Source organism: Athalia rosae, chromosome 1 (assembly GCF_917208135.1).
Source record: "Athalia rosae chromosome 1, iyAthRosa1.1, whole genome shotgun sequence".
NCBI classification, from domain to species: Eukaryota; Metazoa; Arthropoda; class Insecta; order Hymenoptera; family Athaliidae; genus Athalia; species Athalia rosae.
This window is the reverse complement of record NC_064026.1, coordinates 10634252-10655940: the sequence shown is the minus strand read 5'-3', so window position 1 is coordinate 10655940 and position 21689 is coordinate 10634252. Positions and strand designations below refer to the sequence as shown.

Below are 21689 nucleotides of genomic sequence, written 5' to 3'. Positions count from 1 at the left end.
ACAGGAAATGTAGCTGGTAGGCACCTCGTTTAATTCAATGTCCCGACCAGGAGTCAGCCTGACATTTATTACGACTTATCCAATCCTCCGGTTCTGTCCAACTTCACCGATCATGATCGCCTTCGACTTATTAAACCGACGCTACACCTTTCCCATGCTCACACTTTACGCGGTTGGCGACCATTTTCTCTCTACCCCGAAAAAATACTCTTCCCACCCTACTGGAGCTTCAAATGACAAAACGATACGAACGATATCGTTTATCTTCCAAAAATCAATGTATCATATCCTAATAACATTTATACACACCCGTTGTATAATACATAAAATTACAGCTACCGGTACGGTGCTGACGGTAAATAGTAAGGAAGGAAAAATTGAAGATCAATGTCCATTCTCGGCGAACGAATCCACCATGGTCGAGAGATCGGTAGCGCTTCCGAAAATGACTCTCTTGTAATTTTTGTAAAGCATATCCTGTAGTTGTTGGGCGTGAATAATGTCCCTTGTTTCACATACGACCTTGACCTCGACGCTGAATATGTCTGACATGATCCAAGCCCTTTCGTGCATTATGTCCTTAATCGATACTCCAATATCCGCCAGCATCCTGCACAGCTCCGCGATTCCTCCGGGACGGTCGGAAACGGTGACGGTAAATTTCAGAAGACGTCCCTCAGCGGCCAATCCCCGTTCCAAACACCTGCCCAATATCGTTGTGTCTATGTTGCCACCGCACAACGGTAGAACCACTCTAAAACAGATTTTCTAAATTTAGGCCCGCGCGATTATCCGCCTTTGGAATTGGCATTGCTGCAAAATTGTGCGGGTAGAGGGGACGGTGGTGCAGGTTATACCGGGAAAAGGGATGGCCCGTTTAACGGCTAATTAACTTTAACGACCATACTTCGTTTCGGGTCGTTACCTAACGTGCCGCGGAAACGACGCGGGAATGACGCGCGAACTCTGCTCGAAACGATATTCTCAAGCTCAAAGACCTCTTCACTCCCCGAAGCCAACTAGACTCGCCGAATCCTTTGCGTTAAAAATATAAAAATTCCGGACACGATATTTCCGAGCGTAGAACAACCGACGACGAGCCGAACGGTGCAGGAAAATGTTTTTTCGTCTCTCCTCTAGCTGGCTCGAGGCAATGTTATCCCGTAGCGATTTCTTGCGATCACAGCCGACAATCCTCTTTCGCTGATTTTCTCCACTCACCGTTTTCCTTTGAGTTCGTCGAGGTGTCCGGCCAGTATAGCCGCCAATCCGGTAGCCCCCGCACCCTCGACGATACATTTCTCGACTTCGACGAGCTTTAAGATCGCTATCGCGATCCACTCTTCTTTAACTACTACCAGCTTGTCGATCAAAGGATTCGCCGTTACGAAAGCGTTGTAGCCGACCATAGGAACAGCGAGTCCGTCTGCCAGAGTTGATTCTATGGGTGTGTAGGTCGGAAATCCTGCCGCCCTCGCTGCCGTGAAACTTGCGCATCTTTCCGATTCCACACCCTGTGTTACAGAAAAAATGGAGACCGCGTGAAAACCCCGCGTATTCTCCGCGGTACTTTTCATCCTCTTGAAGAACCGATTCGCGGTCCGATCGTCTCGGAGGAGAAAAATACCGTTACCTCGTCAACTTTGAGGGTGAACTAGCACTTCGTTACTCACGATCACGGTCACGTGGGGGTGAAGAGTTTTGATCGCCAGTGCAACCCCTGCTATTAGACCACCGCCTCCTACGGGTACGACGATTGCGTCAATGTCGGGAACCTGCTCGACTACTTCCAAACCCAATGTACCTTGTCCAGCCATTATGTGCGGGTGATCGTAGCTGAAAACAACGTAGAAAATAATTCGACAGATATTCTTTCGGAAGAATCGAACATTATTCAAACTATGGAAAATGTCCTAACCGGGACGCGTGAATGTTATCTATCGCAGTGCGTCATCGGGGTCAACATACAACGTAGTGGAATTTCTCAATATGATAATAAAACGAGCAAACAGAAGAAGCGATGTTTTTCCGAAATTAAAGGGTAATCGAACAGCGAGAGAGAAAATTACTCACCCGTTTATGTAGGTTAATACTTTTTCCTTCGCTAGCGTCATCGCGATTCTTTTCGCCTCCCCCATGTCCGATCCCTGTACGACCACTGTTGCACCGTGCTGTTTGCAGGCAGCAATTTTCATTATCGGTGCTACGGCGGGCATCACAACGGTTACAGGTATTCCAAGTTTGGCTCCATGGTAACACAATGCCAAAGCATGATTGCCCAAGGACGCTGAGATGACTCCGGCACGTTTCTGCTCCTCTGAGAGCATCACTAACGCGTACCTCGCACCACGTTCTTTGAAGCTTCCGGTTGATTGGAGAAAGTCTTTTTTCAAGTATATTTCCATACCCAATGCGTCCGACAAACGCGATCTCTGAATTACAGAAACGAATATCACGTCTTCTGCGTACGAATAGCAATTTGGCGTATTCTATACCTCATCTTTGAGCTGATTGTTCATTTATTTGAAAAAAAATTTTTTTTTCATTTTTATTCTTACTCCATATACGTACGGCGCATGATGTATTTATTATTCCAGATTTTATTTTGAAGGCCGCCGAAGTGACGTCTTCGAAGGTAATTTTTTGAGGATTACCCTCGACGCAGTAAGGATCGAATACAGAATCATCTGTCTGTTCGAAAGAGAAAAAATGAATGATTATTCGATCGATATTATGTGACCAAAACCCAGAAATGAGGGTGGAAAATTTTCATATCTGCGGTATTCTAAACCAAATAGGGATTGCGACGCTTCTATCGGGATGTCGCGTTGAAAGAAAAATTGAAAAAATTAGATGAGAGGGAAAAGAGCCGCTGCATATTTTTTCTTTTCTTTTCGTTCTGAAGTCATAATAATTACCGTCGAAGATAACGAGGTAAATTCTCTCGCCTTCGATATAATGGACCTCCGTCTTTATAGCTTGAGTACGAAGTCGACTAAAAAAAAATGAAAGAGAGAGATTCAATTTGCCGAACTCAAGACGCACGACAGGTGAGATGCGATGAAATGAAAATTTGACCGGAGGAGTGTTGAAATAATTTGGAAAATTCAACGGATTTTCAGCCGTATTGTAGATTTTTTAATCCGCCGCGAAGTTTTCACGAACATTTACGAACAACGTTGATTTCCCGTTGTTATTTTATTCCGCGCAAACGGATTAGAAAAAAGTTTAGAGAAGGATTATAAAACTCACTGTCGTAGTTGACGAGTCGGAAACGCTTCCAGCGTCGCTGTAACTCTTATTAACTCCATTTGGAGCAAACAAGTGATGAGAAGGAGGAGACTGGCTCGGTAGCTTATTTAAATCCCTCATCTCTCACCTTGTTTTCAATCTCGCGCGAAGTGAACTTTAATTACGTTATTGAACAACTAATAATCTGAACTTCACTGGAGATACTGAAGTGTTTTCTTGAAAATTGCCGGTTCTAGGATATACACGCGATAGTATTACAATGCACACATATCCATGAATCCATATAACCGTAATAATATTAACCCTGGCTTTATCACCTTGTACGACTCTTTTCTCAAGAAAGTTGTTCGCTGCACTGGAAGATAGACGAGCGTTATATCCTCTCCTCTAATACTTACACGTGCTTTCCGTCACGTGATAAATTATTACACACATCTCTGAGCCGTACAACTCATTCTTCATTATCATTCGGCAGAACTTTTCCAACATTCGAGCATAACACATTCACGCCACACAGCTGCAGTCGCCGTTATTAACACGAAGACGTTCCCGTGTAATATTGATCTCCTCAACTTATCAAACAACCATTTCGCAATAGTTGTATTCAAATATTCCCATCGTGTATTCCAGAACAGATTTGAAAAGTCACGCACATGCTCACGTGTTTGACCCACGACTGACCCCGACGATAATGCGTACAATACAATAAGATCACTTTACAGTGGCTGTTCGATTTCTCATCACGCGTTTATTGAATATTTTTTTTTTACATTATTATCGAAAATGGAAGAGAACGAGTACGGTTATGCTCCTTTTCAATCTTCACTAATTTTTTCTTCCCCTCGTGTGGAAAGTTTCGTTTGTCATATATAGCGTGTACATTTATGTATTCAGTTAATGAATAATCAGCATTACTCACCACCGTTGAATCGGAATGTCGAATTTTTCTGTGCTCCATTTTGATTTTATTATATTCTTTCGTTTCTTATACTTATTTCCGGAGGTAATGATCGAAATTTTCACAACTGTACGACTAACGGGGTTAGATGTTGAAATTGAAATGTGGACGCTCAGTGAACTTTATATTCGAATAGAATTTTCAAACTGCACAGCTCAGTGAGAACTGGAGATGACCTCTTTCAATCGATAAGACGATGCTACTGTATACTGGGATAAAATGATGTCGGCTGTCTCGCTAACTTTTCACAATTAGATTAAAATTCCGATAGTTTTAAAAGCTGCTTTCAGACGAGCTAATTTTACAAATTTTTATCAATTTACATTGAACGCGTGATATTTATAAACGTAGACGATAATTATCGCGCAACGAAGAGACGAGGAGAGGAAAGGTCGTGTCAAACACCCCTGAATCTTTTTTCATCATTTTTTTCCTCACATTCTAATCACGTACAGTTTTGAATATTGAATAATCGTTGATTTTTCAAGCGACCGTCGACCAAATTCCGCAATCACACGTTGTTCAATATACTCATAGATCATAGTTAAAATAATGATAACAATAACTGTTTTTATTAAAATAATCTCGCAATGATTACATCTTGTTTCCCGAACTATTATTGGGCGTGGAAGATCACAACCTTCTCGACAGTCACAAGTTGAACTACTTTATACTCGTAACGACAAATTAAAAATATGATTACCGAATCGTCATAAGTTAGGACTTGTTTCTCTTTCTATATTTGTTATAAATCTCGTTACAAATAGGTCATACTCATAATATAACGTAAAATGTCCAATGATAAATCGTGACGTGGATAAAAAAAATTATTCAAAACCTATCGATAGGGTAAGTTGAAAATCAACATTTTATTTAGGCATAGAAAAAATCACGCAATGGAACTTATCGATAAGTTATGAGACATCATTTTCAAACTGCTATATATATGTATTGATCTCAATCATAATAGGGGAGAAATTCGTATGAGAGAAACTAAATAAAACATTTATTGGTTTCTTTTTTTTCCTCTCATCGCGGACATTTTTCTTATTTGAAAAATACATACAAGTTATATATATGTACGTTGAACGAAATATCTTGATATTATATTTACAAAGTTTTTCATAGCTTTCAATATGAAACGCGTACATCAGACGGAATCATATTGTTTGCACCCGATGCGGCACCTCGTATCCGTAAAATGAATGAATACACGTAACTTTGGAAGCGACTCGGTTTCTTCGGGGAAATTTTCTTCTTCAATTAATGTCAAATTTCTTCCAATAATCGTTTCAACCGGGACTGTTGCCGCTTCTGCTACGGTGGACAATCTGGCGTCTTTCGCTCACGAGTTGGAGTAATTTTGCTCTGGGGCTTCCCGGATATCTAAATTTGTTCCTTACACTTGCAACCGTGTCTATAGATTCAGAACTAGTAGCTACCGCTTCACTTGAACTGGTACCGCCGTCACTCCGGTATAATTCCTTGCCACTGGAAATTGATTTCCCAGGTTCTGGTACAACAAGAAAACATTTCGGAGCTTTCAGCCCTCTAGTTTCATCGATTAACTCCTCAGAATTAGACTGCGGGCTGCCGGAATCCGATGTACCCAACCATTCGTGACGTGGCAATTCTCCGGGAGATAAAAAACCATTGTCAAAATCTGTAAATTCCTTCTTTCGGAGACGAGACGAAGTTGGACTCTTGGAACCGGTTAAATCCGACATTCGAGTCGATCGACGGAAATAAGGCTTGTTCACACGTAAAATCGAACGACGCCGTGGAGCCGACGAAGACATCAATTGATCGTATATCCTACTCTCGAGGTCACGCTCTTTGAGATCCGATGAATTTTCGTCGGTGACTAACGTCGCATCTTCGATACTCGACGTTGAGCCAAGTTCATCTGGATTCTGGAAGTTCTTATTTAGTGCATGGAAACTATTGATCGAATCTTTACCAGGGTCTACTAGACGGAACCTAGTAGCGGCAGATTCTGAGTGGATGCCGTATTTATCTATAAGATATTTGTCGTGTTTCACCGCTCGTTCTATGCAGTTCTCCAATTCTTCTATACCGCGAAGACAACTGTTGTAGGAATCCAAAGGTACCGAAAATTTCTGATCCTTTAGGTAATCTTCGGTGTCGTCGCGCAGGCTTATTCTACAACCTTCGTACTCGATGTATTCGTCTTGTTCGCGAAACAATTTACTGGCATTCACGTAATCATTAACGGTGTTCATGTTATGAACGAACGCCGTTGCTTCGTCGAGATACGAGGCGAATACCCGGTTGGTGAAATCCTCCGTTTTTACGTTGCAGCTGAAATTATCGTCATCACTTACCGTAGCTTCGCAACAACCCTCGGAATCGCTGGTACCGGACTCTACGAGGTCTCCGAATAACAGAGTCGTGAATCTCACTCTCTTCGTGTCGGAATCTTCTCCGGACCTTTGGGTAGAATTAACGTCCGAATCCTCGTCCGAGTTGTACATTGCTCCGGATCTTATGGTCTCGGAACTTCCGGAAATTGACGAAACGTCGTCATCTCGAAAACTATTTTCGCTAGCGCTGCATTCCAAGGGGGTCGAAGATGCGCGGAGTTTTTCCGTCTTTTGAAAATAATTGGAGCACCTTTCTTTAACTTCGACGGAGTGGTTCTCTTTGTTCTCCGGATACCTTTCGCTCTGATTTATACTATTGAATTTATTTTTGATGATTGGCTTGGGTTTCCGAGGATCTTTCACGCGCAGCCGGTCTGGAGTTTGCGAATTTGAAAAGGATACTTTTTTCTTCAAAGGATTCCTCCCCTCTTCACTTTCCGGCGTTTCCATACGGCTTGAATTACTGCCGCCCGAATCTTGCGACGCCAAAGCGGGGAGAAAACAATTCCTTCCCAAAACCAAGGACTCGTAATCGTGGACTCTCGGTGCGTTCTCGGGATCCGGCATATCGACGCTGGTCTTGGGAAATTCTATAACTTCGTCAGCAAAGTCATCTTCCAAACGGGAATCGTAAACCTGTTCCTTTTTGGTGTGCGCAACAACATCAGGAGGGCAAAGAGAATCGTCTAATCTCGACGATGCTGATCGTTTACTGACTAAATTTTCGGGAATCGCATCTTCCGGGTCCAAACTGTCGTCCGAAAAACTAGAATCCATTTCCGTATTGCAGCTCCCGCTGGCGATCAGTCTTGCCACGAGCAACGGTGACTTCAAATCTTCAGCTTCAATACGGGCCACCGAACTGGACTTCAAGGAAACCGACGGTCTGCCTTCACCGTAATTCGTATATCGAGGTATCGATGCGCTCTTCGCGCCGACCACAAGTTCCTGTTTAAGATGTGGTTGTGGCTGCGGTTCAATCTTGCTGCGGTCGCTCTTCGGCTGCACCCCTGCATAACAGGATTGCAGACGCGAAGGATCAGCTCCTCTGCATGGCGGTACGTTAGTAATTTGGCTGAACAGTTTTGATTTCTCGTTAACCCCCCGCATTTTGTAGTCGAAAAGATTGAACCCTTCGATCTCTGTGCTTCTCTCCGAAGTCTCCGGGCCGAAAAATGTGCCCACCGAGTTCGTTAGCTTTAGAGAGGTCTTCGGAACAACGTGTTCCGTCAGATCGGGCAGCAATTCAGCGGTGCTCTGCGTCTTCGGTTTTTGATCCTTGAATATATTTTCGATTCTGAAGGTCCTGCCGTCGCTCTGGCAGGACGTGGACCGCGTGGTAACTACCCCCGATAAATCATCCAGTTTTTCACTCTCCGTTACGTCCGAGCATGAATTAGTCGTTTCGGAGATTTTCCGTTCAGTCTGGGTCTCACCGTCCGTCAACTTAATCCTAACTTTGTCATCCAACCCCTCGGAAACCGCGATTTTAGATTCCAGAGGATTCGGCGACTCTATCGTAATACTGAGCATATCTGGTAGCGTGATACAAATCACGCTGCGATCTAAATTACTCAAAGTAAGCGGTTGATAGCAGCAACTTCTGACACTGTGACACCGGCCGCAATCACCGACGTGACTTTTTTTACAATCCGGCAAGACGTCCTGAGGTACCGTTTGGGAACCGGATGACCTACCGTTATCCGGCACCCAGGTCGTATTCGTCGAGCATTCGACTAGTCTGGGTACGTCTGTTTCCGGATTAATAGCCGCATTCGAGGGTACCGATTCCCCTTCTTCTTTCCATTCGTCCGTCAGTACCTCTGCGTCCGCACAACGGATCGTCGTTTCGGCGAACCTTTCCGTTAGCGTCGCGATTTCTTTAACTCTGATAACTCTCGAGGTCTCATCACCCTCGGACTTCGTTCGCGAGCACTCTTCGTGAACGTCGGTTATCACCGAGGCGTCCTTTGTCTCAATTTCAGGATTTTCTGTCAACGAAGCTGCGTCTTTGACTCGTACGGTAGACACCGCGTCCGTTTGAGTGTCTGCGCAAGTTTTCCGACGCTTGGCCAACATCTTTCGAGAGATCTCCTGGAGCTTCATTCGCGTTGTGTTCGCTAATTTCACCTCGGTGCTCTCCGGTGAACGGAATTCCGGTACTAATGAAGAAGTACTCGGCGTTGTCGATGATAACTCTTCGGTGGCCTTCTTCGTCGAATAAAGCCGTTCTGTAACTGCAGCAACGATTTCCGCTCGTCTATTCGACCTGTGTATCGGCGTCTGAGTCCTCCAACTCACTTCACCGGGTACGGATCCTTTTCTCACGAGTTTCGGAGCGCCCGAAGGACCAGTTAATTCGTCCTTCGGGATCCCTGGAGTACCGTCTCGACTGAATTTTCGCTTCGGACTCTCGGAGTCCTGTTTTTTCAGAGAGTTCCTGGCCTTCTGCGGACCAAGATCCTTGGATGCTCTTTCCGAGTCAACGGCGGCCTCTTTAACGGTGTCCTTTTCCTTATCACCGGGGTCCGATTTTTTCGGCGGGGCCCAAGCCGGAGGCCCTCGAGATCCCCAGCTGCGTTTGGATTTCGATAAATTAGCGACTGAGTTCGCGTGTTTTCCGTTTCTGTCGCTTCTATCCAATTGTAAATTCGTGTACGATCTCCGACCCAATCCGGTACACGGTGTTTCGGTCTTTTTGACGGAATCGAAACTCTCAGAGGATCCGAATTTCTTCGAGCCGTTCAGACTCGAGGATTTTTTATGGGTGACTGCCTCGATTCCATTCGGTTTAACCGAGTTTTTTTCTACCTTGCTTCCGAGGCAAAGGACAGGCGCTTCCTTTGAATGAAACTTTGAGTCCTCGAGATCTTCCTCTGGCTCCGAGTAGTCGGCGATTGACGCGGTAGTTTTTTCCCGATCGTCAAACTCCGAGGGGTCGAGTTCCTCTGGGTCCTCTGTCGCAGTTTCTTCGAGTATATTTTCGCTTGAAATTTCCTCGATTTGTACCGAACTCGTCGTATCTCCTTCCGGTTTTATCAAAACAGCAACGAGTGTCGGAATATCGACTAAGGCGAGAGACGAAACTCTGTCGTAGCCAGTCACCGTTGACGATTCCACTGCGTCTTCACTGTTTCGAAAAACGGCATCCTCGTCGAACTCCAGAGACCTCAAGGAACCGAATCTTCGGGGTGAAATTACCGGGGCTTTATCGTTCGTCAATTTCGAAGACGACAAGCTTTCGTCCGAACTGTAACGACGATGCAGAGGCGACACCGAAGAGACGGCGCGTCCGAATTCTTGCGATCTTCCGATGCTTTCGACTGTTTTTTCAACTACTCGGTTAACTTGGGCGCAAGATTCTTCTTCGGAGTCTCGTCCGAATTGTTTTTTACAACAACAAGAGAGATTTTCAATTGGGACAGTTTCCTGCTGAGAAAAGAAAGTATCGAAGTTTATCAATTTTTACCTCAATATTCGAGCGGGATCAATCAATGTTACAGGCCTGACATTATAATACCTTTTCGGACAGTAGCGAAGTTAGCCGGGCTATTTCGGCTCGCAATTCTCGTATCACCCTCGCCACCGGGTCCTCGTTGACCACTGGCCGATTAACGACGCTTTGCGCTCTCTGTGCAAAACGTAAGGTGTGAGCAGTTTCGTTGTAACTGCCACTCGCAGGTGATATCGCTGTAACGCAAGTTAACACCGGTTTGAAATCCGCCATCGGTTTGTAATACAGTTCATAAAATTTATAAAGTCATTTGATGTTCGAAGATTCGAAGTTCCCCCGTCAGATATCCGAGAAATACCAATCGCCGGTGACTATACGTTACATACACATTAAAAGTATGATGAATTAATTAATTAATGTTACACAAAAGCGCGATGGATCAAATACGTGATTACAGCAGTGTCTACGATCTACCCAATTAATTTAATCCTTCTACGATTAAAGAAACTCCATTATCTACGTGTCGACTTTTTAATCGGTGGTTTTTCTAGACTCACGGACTCATGATTGATCAATTAAAACACTACGACTTTCTACGAGATGATCGTGAACGGTGTGCGATTAGTATTTACCAATTCCCTTTCACTTATAGAGCGTTACGATTTTCTCAACTCTTTTACACCTCGCAGAAGAAGTTATCGAATTATATTCACCGCGCGCTTCGTTTAGTAAGCGCCTAGATAACTCTGTAAAATGATTTAAACCAATTATAATTCTACGTCCAAATACTACAGCCGGTGTACAGTTATAAAATTGATTTACAACTGCACCAGATTTGTACCTCTTTCATTGAACCATTTCTCGATTTTCAACACCGAAAATAGATTACAAGCTCAATTGATTTGTACAACCTACTTGCGAGCATAATTGTCGTAGCATTTCCTCCCAGTGCATCTTTCAATAGCCAAGTTAAGGCCGAATCTCGATAAGGGATGAATCTTCTTCCAGGACCACTTCCGGTCGCTCCTCTCTCAGCAAGTGCCGATATCACGTTTCCTAAAGCGACAAGACTCTTGTTGATGTTCGCTCCCTCCTGCATATGGGTGAAAAATTTCAACTCGCTAATTTTGTTCATCGGGATAACTTGACGGGGAATGAAATGTTCGGTGACCTTGAGACGGTGTAAACCGTAGTTGCTGTTCCCTGCTCTCTCGCTGCCCGCCAGATCGACCAAATGAAGTCGGGCGCCCCGGCCAGCGTGTTGTTGTTTTTTTTCCAACCCCGTCGTCGACGCAGTTGAAACCGTAGCGCAGCTATTGTCGGCCCTTGACGCGATAGAAACCGTCAATAAAGCGTGGCTCCGACTGCTACTCAAATTTTGCGACGTAGAAGCCGTTTTTCTTGCTCTCGTACCTTCCTCGACATACGACATCAACGAACTCAACGTCGAAACGGTGTGGCGAGTCAGTCCTGAACGAGATGAAACTAATGAGAATCTTTCCTTGTTTTTTGTCGACAAATTTGAAAACAGGGAGATGGTTTGAATCGAGAAATAAGACCGTGCGTGTCTGGCTCTGACTTCGATCATTGATAAGTTCATGTAACGTGTTTGTTGTTTACGCGCGGTTCGACGATATAGATAATCCGAATAGATTTAGGGGGTGAATAAAGTCTTGTCACGATATTCAGCGATTTGGTCTTCAAACATAACTTCTTTGCGTCATAACTTACACCCCTTGGGGGAATCGGATCACTGCACTGGAATTTTTTATACATCGTCTAGTCGCGCTAAACAGTCGGAATTTTATAAATTCTCACCTTGAACGTACGGCCCGAGTTTTGGATGTTCTCGTACCCTAAGACCTCCAGAATTTGAGGACGACGGTTTCAAGAGGTCCCTCACCCTTTCGTTGTAGATCTCCAAGTAACTGAGAAATGAAACGATAAATCTTTACCGGAATCACACGAACGGTGTATATATAAGTTTCGCAGTCGCGATCCGTTGCGTTTCGCCAACATTCTATATGAAGCTCAATGTCGATATTTCAGTACAGTTGCCACGTAGACTTCTGCGTTCGTAAAACAGTATAGGGCTTCTGAGTTTTTTAAATACTTCCGCGTGCAGTTGGATTTATTTCACGAAGAAAAAGAAAATACAAGAAATAGCAAATATAACAGAATTAAGAGATAGAATGTCATACGCGATGGAAACTATTTCATATATACATCGATCCAGGATTTTATACCCATTCGAACGTGATACAGAACGTCACAAATGCAGTAACGTTACGTTCGAATATAGTACACGAGGGATTTCAGTCCATCGTTCCTGGAGGAATTGATGAATCGAATTAGGTCAACCGTAAAGAGACTGACAGCTTGTGTGCTGGATTGCGACTAATCTAAAACTGCTTTGATATTCACCGCATACTCGAAGTGAACTTATTGTCAGCCTGACCGCTGACACGTGTACGTGTGTTAGTATGTAGCGTGGCACCTGTGGTTTCATCTCCAGGTATCACCGCGGATTAACATTAATTGCTCGATCCAACGACCGATGTCAACGCCGATTCGACGCGTTCGGTTGTCCGAATTCACACCCCCGGAAGAAATATTACACCGTTATACTCGGACGATGAGGAGTATTGAGGAAAATTTTAAATACAACAGGCAGGTGTTCGGAATTCAAGAAAATCAGATATCGCGGTGCACGGCGTACCGTATGGAGTGTTCGCTGGGTGATGCGGAGAAAGCAGAGTTAGTCAGTTATACCGAGTATTCTCTGTATTCGAAGTACGCCTCCGCACCACGTGTACTTTCCCACGCGGCCCTGATGGTACAACGAACGCGTTAACCTTCGCACCCACCGTACACCAGAAGCAGCAACACCACCGGCACACATTTCACAGGGTTCCGAGCCACCCCTTCAAAAAATCCTCCTCCTTCAAAAGACCGGGGACTTCCGAGTGTTGGAAGATACGAGCACTGCGTGCGACAGAGTAGATTTTGCTAACGCGGATCACTCCGAGCTCATGGAAGACTTATCACCGAGCAACCCTCGACAAATGGAATATCCAAGACAAGAAAAAATATCCGGTGTCTCTGATTCCGATGTAATTCGAATCGAAAACGTCTCTCAAATTCCTCTACTTCCGGTTCTCGTAATTAAAACGCTCGAAATTCCCTCCTCGATTTATATAATAATAGTTTATACATATAATTACATAGAATGTAGTATGGCACGCTTGGCTCTCGAAAGTTTTCAAGTAGCTTTCGGCCCCCGTCTGTTCGACTTCTGGCCGATATCGTGGTGTTCGAAAATCAGAAAGTCGAAAGCTTTGCCAAGCTTCAATTCCGGCGCAGGTGTGAGAGAATTGTTCGGGGCAACCGACACACCTTTTTATGAGAACCATGCGCACGTGTACATAATATATGCCTGTGTTAGTTTTGCTTCCAGTAAATGCTTACAGCTGAAACTACCCTTCTGTTATACTTCTGTTCTTCGCTCCACCTGCAGGTGAGGCATAAAACCGGACTATCCGACACCCGAAGGGCTTCGTGTCTCTCGGGTATTACGACGGTACGCTTCGCGCTTCACGAATAAGAATCGATCCCCCTGGTGTGATGCAGAAATAAAGAATTTTTCCACCTTAGGCAGAAATTGCATTCCGTGTAACGGGTATGACTATAACTTAAAATGCCGGTATAACGTTACTCTTACTGCACCGAAGCTCGCGTAAGTTCCCCGCATCGCGACGTAGTCAAAAACTCCCATCGTTTTCAACAGATCTGCGAAAGTTAAACACGCTCTCGGTGAAGAACTTTAAAATACACGAGTATAGTTTGCCCTGTTGTATTAGACAGGGTTAACTGACCCGTCTTAACTAGTTCTGACCGACTACCCCGAGAGAGCATTTACCTCTTAATTGGCACGATCGTTGGACGAAAGAAAATAACAAAAAGCAGCAGAGGGAGAAAAAAATAAACAAAGTAGATTCGAAGTCGCAAGAGGAATGAATTACTATTTCCGATAGCTCTGCCAAATATATTACATCGCTGCGGTAAGACGAAATGTATCAAGGGAGACTCGATGGAATACGCGATGGAAAAATTTGAAACTTTACAGACAGAGATTAGAATTATTTATTCGATGTGTCATTACGGGTTCACGATCGGTACGCCTGAACGTTGCTGATAATGGGAGTTGATAATAACACTGTAGTTTGGTAAATATAAAGCGTGGCACATACCCAGAAACGCAGTGTGCTTTGTACGAGTATATAATATTGTGAAGTATATACGTATACTATTGTATATACTACGGTGATCGTTGCGCTTTCCGATGCTACATTTACGTGGTTGCGAAATTACTTATGCCTGATTGATCGATAGAGCTTTCACTATATCTGGAAATGCAGCTTTAATTTGATCCTGATGCACAGTTCGAATTATCAACCTACAATTTCATGTCATTTATGGATTACACCAAATTACAGAGCCGATTAATTCGAATATAAAATATACAACGAAGTCTGGTGAACGCGCACGATTCACTATACATATATGTACGCGCTTATCGTAAGTAATGAAATCGTGATCTGTATGCAAAGATTTCAGTAAAATCGATTCTACTACGGATCGTTTTTAATCGCCAATAACGGAAATACGCCGAATTTTGTTAAATCTCAAAAGACAAAAGCTGAAGTGTTCCATTCATCCCAAATCGATTCGGTCAATCGAAAAGTAATTGGACCTTTTTTCTCTCTCATCATTTCATACACTCGATTCATCCTCCAAATCTAATTTGCGTGTAATGTAGGTACGTACTGCACGTATACATATTGTATAGATACAACATCAAACCGCGCGCTATTGTTTATACGCCGACGTTATCGTTGTACAGATTTATAGATATTTGAATATTTTCAATATCATATTAGCGTCGATGTATGCACGTTCTACGTGTACCACCTTTTCGTACGATACATACTTGTGTGTGTGTGTAATCGTTGTAATCCACATCGCTAAAATGTTTAATAAATACCAACCTATTCGATGCAATCCATCTGCAATATTGCATCCTATAAATAAATTGCAATCCATCAGAGAGAGACAAATATAGATAGATATAGGTATAGATGGATGGAATCTAGCTGAACGTGAACGTGAATTGGTGCGGACGTGATTTACCCGCCGCTTTTCACTCGTGCGTTCAAAACTCGCGGCTCGCTACACCTACGCGTTGGCATTGCCAAAGATATCTCTACGTAGTACTACATAACTACGCAAATTGGATATAATGTACGGTATATGTAGACCTATACGTATGTATAATGTACAATATGCATAGCTGTCTATCTGTACGCAGAGTAGCGCGCACATCGACTCTATCTCGCCGATCCAAAGCGGCGGAAATTCATTTGATATTCTTGCTGAGCAAACCCTAATTCACGTTATCCATTAGATTCGTTAACCCATTAAATTTTCGGATATATTAATGCCTGTGCTACATTGTTGAGCTGAATCTACGGCAGTCAATTCCAAAGATATATCGCCGAAAAGAAACTCACCTCGCCCACCCCCCAGACCCCCCCCGCACCTCCCACCCCCGCCAACCCTTGATCCGACATTCCAGAACGAAATAAATCGACGACAATTAAATTAGAAAAGTAATTAGTCTGCAGTGTATTTAATACATGAGGATCCCAGATAATTGTTACAACCCTTATATATGTATATTGAACAATTCGTTATTACATTCCTTGGCATACCTGAGTTATAATGCTAAATATAAAAATGTGAGCTCGCTATTGAAAATAATCTGTTTTCATTACCGATTGAAGTATAAAAATAATGAACATTTTTCTGTCTTCGCAACTCGATTGAATTTTGATCAACGAATCTTATCAATTCTCAGTAAATGATTATGACGCTGATATGTCATGTGCACGTTGCGTATGTCCATGAGAAAGAGGAGAAAATTTCGTGCAATGTACAAATAATTGACCTAGTGAAACTTTCGAAAATTTGTACACGGTGTAAGGTACTTTTTTTTGTTTTGATTTTCCATTTTTTCCTACGAGGGAGGATGCAAATATGAATTGATCTTACCTCCCCCCCGCGACGGGGTTGCGTCCGACTTGGTTTGCGAGTCGCGAGTTACTAAGCCTTTCGACAAATTCTCTGGCTACGACTATCCGTCCACCGCCACCTTGGCGCCGCCTTTACCTATATTCTACCCTAAACCTAATACCCTATATCCTATTATTTTCCTAACACTTCCTTCCCTGACTTCTCGCAAAACGGTTCACGTGTCCCTCTTTTATTTACAATACAAAAATCGCACGCAGTCCTCTCGTTGTAAGTCAGCTGCCATCGCACAACTTGTACGTTACACACCTATTTACAAGGGTGTATGAAATTATACGCGAAAAAATCGTGGTAATACGGAATCTTTATACTTTCCTACCTGCGTGACTAACTGAAATTATACTCATTTTGATATATTATTTTTTTTTTTTCTACGTCGGAAATATAGATGCGTAAAATACATGGAGAAAAATCACTAATTAACGGGGGCTAGGGAAAAGTTAGCCAAGAGTTTTAGAAAAAAATATCCAGTATCGACACTCTCCGAATGAGTTTGAAATTTTTCTTCAAATTTCAACAGATGCAGATAATATTTCGACGTGTTGAATGTACGCGATAGGTTTTTGCATCAAATCGCTGCAGTTATGTATGTACTTTAGTAGGCACGTGTGTGCGGCTCTTTTCGGACTAATTGGACTTTCGCGTATGAAATGACAGTGGACAAAACGCATAGAATTTCGCTAATTCCACAGAATGCCGATGATTATTATAGAAAGACGCTTAATATTTTTGTACATGCATATTCATGTTATATCATATTACGCATGTTGTACCGGAGTTAGAGATACAGTTCAATATATTGTAGCGGCTACAATTCATTTGTACATACGAACATCCCTCTAATTATATTTTATACATATATGTATACGTAGTTTATTACATGGGAAGTTTGTACCGGGAAACTTTTACCAAACGACCCAATTCAAATTAATCCGAAGGTATATAAATCCATTAGCAACGGCTGATGACGACTGTATGAGAGGGAGATTTTCCGAACGATTGCTCTATTAAACTTCGCTGTTTTTTCATTGTTCCTTTTTCTTAATTTCCAAATTCAGGGAAAAAAAATGTATGTGATTCTAACTCGAAGGAGACAACATATCGTCAATGTATAAAATTTATCGACGGCAGTTTTTATTCTTCTTCACTCTCACCTGACAACGGTTTCGTAGTACTGTCCGCCATTCTTTTCTTGATCCAGAATCCGGAGAAAGAGGCCTTCGCAAAGTCTTGGTGTCAATCCCGGATCATTCTGATCGAAATAATAGAAATGATTGTGTTATTTTCTGCAAAATTATTTTCATAAGTTTGCTCTGCACTCTTTTGTTATTTTTGACCCAATGTTAATTAGCTATGTTTCACTCTGTGCGTTCTCGGTAATATCGAGTCAAATTTGATTTCATCATTATAATACGCAATTCCATTCATTAGGTCAGTTATTTAATTTTTAATCATCGCGTTGCACATTTTCTGTACCGCATAATTGATACGCGTACACCTATGATATGGTGAACCAGTTATATATCTACCTATACATTTTATAGTATTTATTATGTAAATCCTATCATTAATTGAGAGTTCAATGGGGATAAAGCTAGCTTACATTCTGCAGAGTCATACATACATTCATATCCATGCATATTATGCAAACTCCAAAAGAGCGACGCCAGTATAAAGCTCCACTTGAAAATCCGACTGTGGTGTGTAGCTTTATAACTGCATCCCGCAGAGTGCTGATGCTCGTCCTTTTTTTATATATGTATACATATACTACCGGTTTAATGATATTAACATTTGAAATTGATATGACTTGATTTTCTCTTCTTTGAAAGTTTAACATTCGTGTATTCTTTGATAATGTTTTCAGAGTATGTACTTTGAGGAATTTTTTATTACCTTCGGTCCCATCATCGTGTAAGTTTTACCGGAGGCACTTTGACCGTAGGCTACTAAACAGGCGTTGAAACCTGAAAATATTGCGTCCAGGGCGGATTTCCCAATGATATCGTAGACTCTTTCCTGAGATCCTTGAACCTCCGAATCCAAAAGTGATGAATTAAAACAGTAATCGAAACCATAACGCCTCGTACGCTTACGACTGTCTCCAGCTTTGCTCGCTGATACTTTTAAATTTGTTAACAAAAGTTCGTTGCCATCGGTGTGAACCACGATCTCCGAACCAGTTACGCTCACCTCCCTAAAAATTAGAGCAAAAAACCATCGGAATTAGATCTTTTCTTTCGTCATTTCAAAATCATTTTTCAGGGGTAGTTCGAAATCTCAGGCAAATCTGGAAGACGCCCGCGAAGTGGCGCAATCGTACAGTTCAGATCTTGCCTGGGGTCAGAGATGCAGCAACTTTGTGTATCAAGGGGGTGGCGCCATCGGGGAGAAAATCCTGAAGCAGTTTTACCGCAAAGGTCATAGCGCGGGAGGGACTTGTTATAAACTACCCGTAACAACCAAATTCAAGATTTTTTCTTCCTTCAATTCGCGCACTATTAGTAGTTGAAAACAAAAATTTCGGGGATGAAATGACTTCAACATTAATTTACCTATACTTTATTGTGCTTTTGTTTTTTCTTTATGAACGCAGAATTTTCCGCAACGCAAAATTTTTCCACCGTGCAAAATATTCCCATCGGTGATCCGATGGCATGCATACACGTATGAACGGCAATGCAACGGTATATGTATATTATATACTTCTCTAGCTCACCTTTAAGTTTAACGATAAAGTTTAACGAGCAAACATTTACCTTAACACTATTATAAACCACGTCGCACTTTGAACTCACGGAGACATCAGCGGAGCTTTAGTTATTTCTGGTACATACAAGAGAGGACTATCTTCTTCCTTTTACACTTGGGCAAAGCCAAGGTTTACGGCCGGCGTACACCTAAGGGGACGGAGAATATCACTTGCGCAGCTAATGTAAGCCAAAAGTAATTATACTCTCCCGACAAGATAATTGTTTTCGACTTGCGTTATCATGTATGAGTGACATTTTTCAATCTCAGGTCTGGACTTCAGAATTATTATTAACGTGAAACCCGAATTTGACGGTCGAAGAATGAAAAATTTCAATCTTCCAATGTACTTGCGAACATCATTATTAGCGCAATGGTCACCCCCGAATATTTTTTATTAGACCAGAACATCACAAGGATCTGTTCCGGTAACCATCGTCGATTTTCAAGGCGAGACGCTTGAAAATAACAAATAGAGTTAAAAATAACGTGACTACTGTATTTATATAACAATTGCACTCTTTGAGAACCGAAGAGTCCATTACAAACTCTATAATTTCTTTCGTTGAAAATAAATATGTTATGAATGATGAAAGTTTTACATCAGACACAAGCTAAAGTATATTACACTCCGTCGTGGCGGAGATTTGTATATTTGGATTATGTATAGTCGTATGTGTCTAGTCGGTGTCAGGGTGACAGTCGGCTAGCGTCGGTGAACTCTGGGGATGTTTTTCTGGAACGGATGTCGCTTGTCGTTCGTGTTGGAGCCGTTAAGCTGTCGAGTCGTGTGTCATCGCCGAAAGACTATATACACCCAGGTCACTGTTCAGGTATTTCAAATACAGTTCTCATACCCTTTATCGTGCAGCCAGAACTCGGAATCGCTCTATGTTTCCTCTGTCTCTTTTCAGAACGTTTTTCACTCAATAAAAAATTAAAATAAACTCTCGTAAAATTTTCGGTCCTAGTAGGGGGATGGTATTTTTCGCCTTTTTTCTTCCTCTCTGTCGTATAATACATAAATCAAACAACGACAGATTTTGTCGATAAATATTTATGACACATAGCATACGATATAACATAATTAGCTCGAACGTTTGTAATGCAAGCGGAAAGCATATTCTTGTGCAGGTACATACAACGATGTTACATACTACTACCGTATTGATAAATATTACGTTATACCGTGTACATTAATTATGTTCGATAGCGTCGACGCTACGAATTAGGGGAGGAAAACGAAAGGGCAATTGAATTTGAAATCACGTTAAATAATTACCAAACAAGTGTTAATTACTTCGGTATAGGTACACTAGGTTTAATTTCCGCTGCAAGCTGCGGCGATAATTATAATACGATAAGTAAACTGCTCTGCAGCAGTTCAACATTTTGTTTATTACATTTTCAGCACTAAAACTAAAACCAGCACTTATTATGCACCGAGTCTTTGAAAATATATTTGGGCAGGTTCTAAAATAAATTGAACTAAAATTCATTGCTGCGTAAAATGAATTTTTCTTAAAACCAAAAGTAAATCATTCCATGAAACTTGTGAGTTTGTTCTCTTTTCATTGGTTTAAGTCGGTAGAAAAAGAACTCTCTTCTTTTCTTTTGGTACCTAGGTCGTATATCAAGTCATTTTTTTTTCTGGAATCAGGGACACCGCTTGGTGACTTCGAAAAAAAGTTACGATATAAATGTCTGATGTCTTCTGATATACGATTACACTATTACCGGTTTCTTTAAGTTATAATCGAGTCAGGCCTCTTATTTTTCTAAAGCTTTCTTTTCGCGGTCTTCGGATTCTTTCTTTTGTACCGGAGGTACTTCCGGTCTGACTACCCGGCGCCACCCTGCAGAGCAACACCCGTTACCTATATATAGGAATGGGATGCAAACTTCGAAACAGCTCGGCGTAGCAACCTTTTGTAGTACACCGATCCACCCATCGAATTGCAAAAATCTTCGCACAGAAATTAATAATTTCGTACCTACCTCTCGGAGAGCGGGCGAATCCGAACAGCGACCTTGATGTTTGACATGGCCGATCAAATAGGTCAGCCTTGAAATTGTAAAATGGATCCTAAGATCGAATGTACAAACCGCATCCTTAATATACGTTTAGAGCACAACGTTATACAGAATTTTGATTTTCCAATTCATTCGCGTATGATGATGAAAATGTTTTTATTTCGATAGACAGTACAGTAGGACCGCATAATGATTTTCTGCGCAGCAACGGTACGCTTTGTCGCGATGAAAATAATGAGAAAAAAATCAGGAATAAAAATGAGCAAGCTACTCAAAGAAACGCACAAAATTACCGAATGACGTGTGCCACGAACGGGTGCACGTGCTGCACTAAAGCGATGAAAATACTCACGACCAAACTTATACTCGCATTCGGAACACGGACGCATCCAAAGATTGCTATAAGCTCCGCACCACCCGGACCGCTCAAGAACAGAGGCACCGGTAGAAATTATTCGAACAGATTTTAGTTTGGCTAATTTGTTTTTTGGTAAAGTTAAATTTATTGATGATAGGGAAAAGCATGCGGAATTCTTGTTAAATCACTATGCCGCTGGATCATGAACGAAAGAGCGATCCACAAAAATGATCAGCCGATGAACGTTTGCATCTATTCCGTTTTGTTCATCAAATTCATACCATTCAGAGGAAGAAAAAATCAAGCAATTTCGATAATTCGAGATTATGAGCAAAGAGCAGACACAAA

At 42.2% G+C, this 21689-nt stretch overlaps 1 protein-coding gene across 7 annotated transcripts; it reads right to left on the bottom strand.

Annotated features, from left to right (window-relative positions):
• Nucleotides 1-259: 259 nt before the first annotated feature.
• LOC105683614 (L-threonine ammonia-lyase) lies at nt 260-21130 on the bottom strand. 7 transcript variants are annotated; one of them, XM_048660001.1, is made up of 10 exons: nt 20948-21130; nt 18095-18395; nt 17353-17450; nt 11867-11976; nt 11220-11518; nt 10964-11141; nt 10115-10284; nt 4172-10026; nt 2919-2995; nt 2583-2691 (listed from the first exon to the last, which is right to left on the bottom strand). In XM_048660001.1, exons 1-8 carry the CDS (start codon nt 20992-20994, stop codon nt 5503-5505), a joined length of 5727 nt encoding a protein of 1908 aa, XP_048515958.1. In that variant the 5' UTR covers nt 20995-21130; the 3' UTR covers nt 2583-2691; nt 2919-2995; nt 4172-5502. The 7 variants fall into 7 exon arrangements, with proteins under 7 accessions (XP_048515961.1, XP_012251786.2, XP_012251784.2 ...); XM_048660002.1 differs by having other exon boundaries at nt 4172-10023; XM_048660003.1 differs by lacking the exons at nt 18095-18395; nt 20948-21130 and adding an exon at nt 17823-17987.
• Between the last annotated feature and the right edge of the window lie 559 nt (nt 21131-21689).

Bases quoted from the DNA above. Each gene is read 5' to 3' on its own strand.
- LOC105683614 (XM_048660001.1), bottom strand. From the start codon at position 20,994: ATGTCAAACATCAAGGTCGCTGTTCGGATTCGCCCGCTCTCCGAGAG. The intron at 17,451-18,094 runs GTAATAAAAAAT...TATTTCGATCAG, and splicing joins ACACGATGATGGGACCGAAG to AATGATCCGGGATTGACACC. The intron at 11,519-11,866 runs GTGAGAATTTAT...CATCTCGTTCAG, and splicing joins ACTCGGGCCGTACGTTCAAG to GACTGACTCGCCACACCGTT.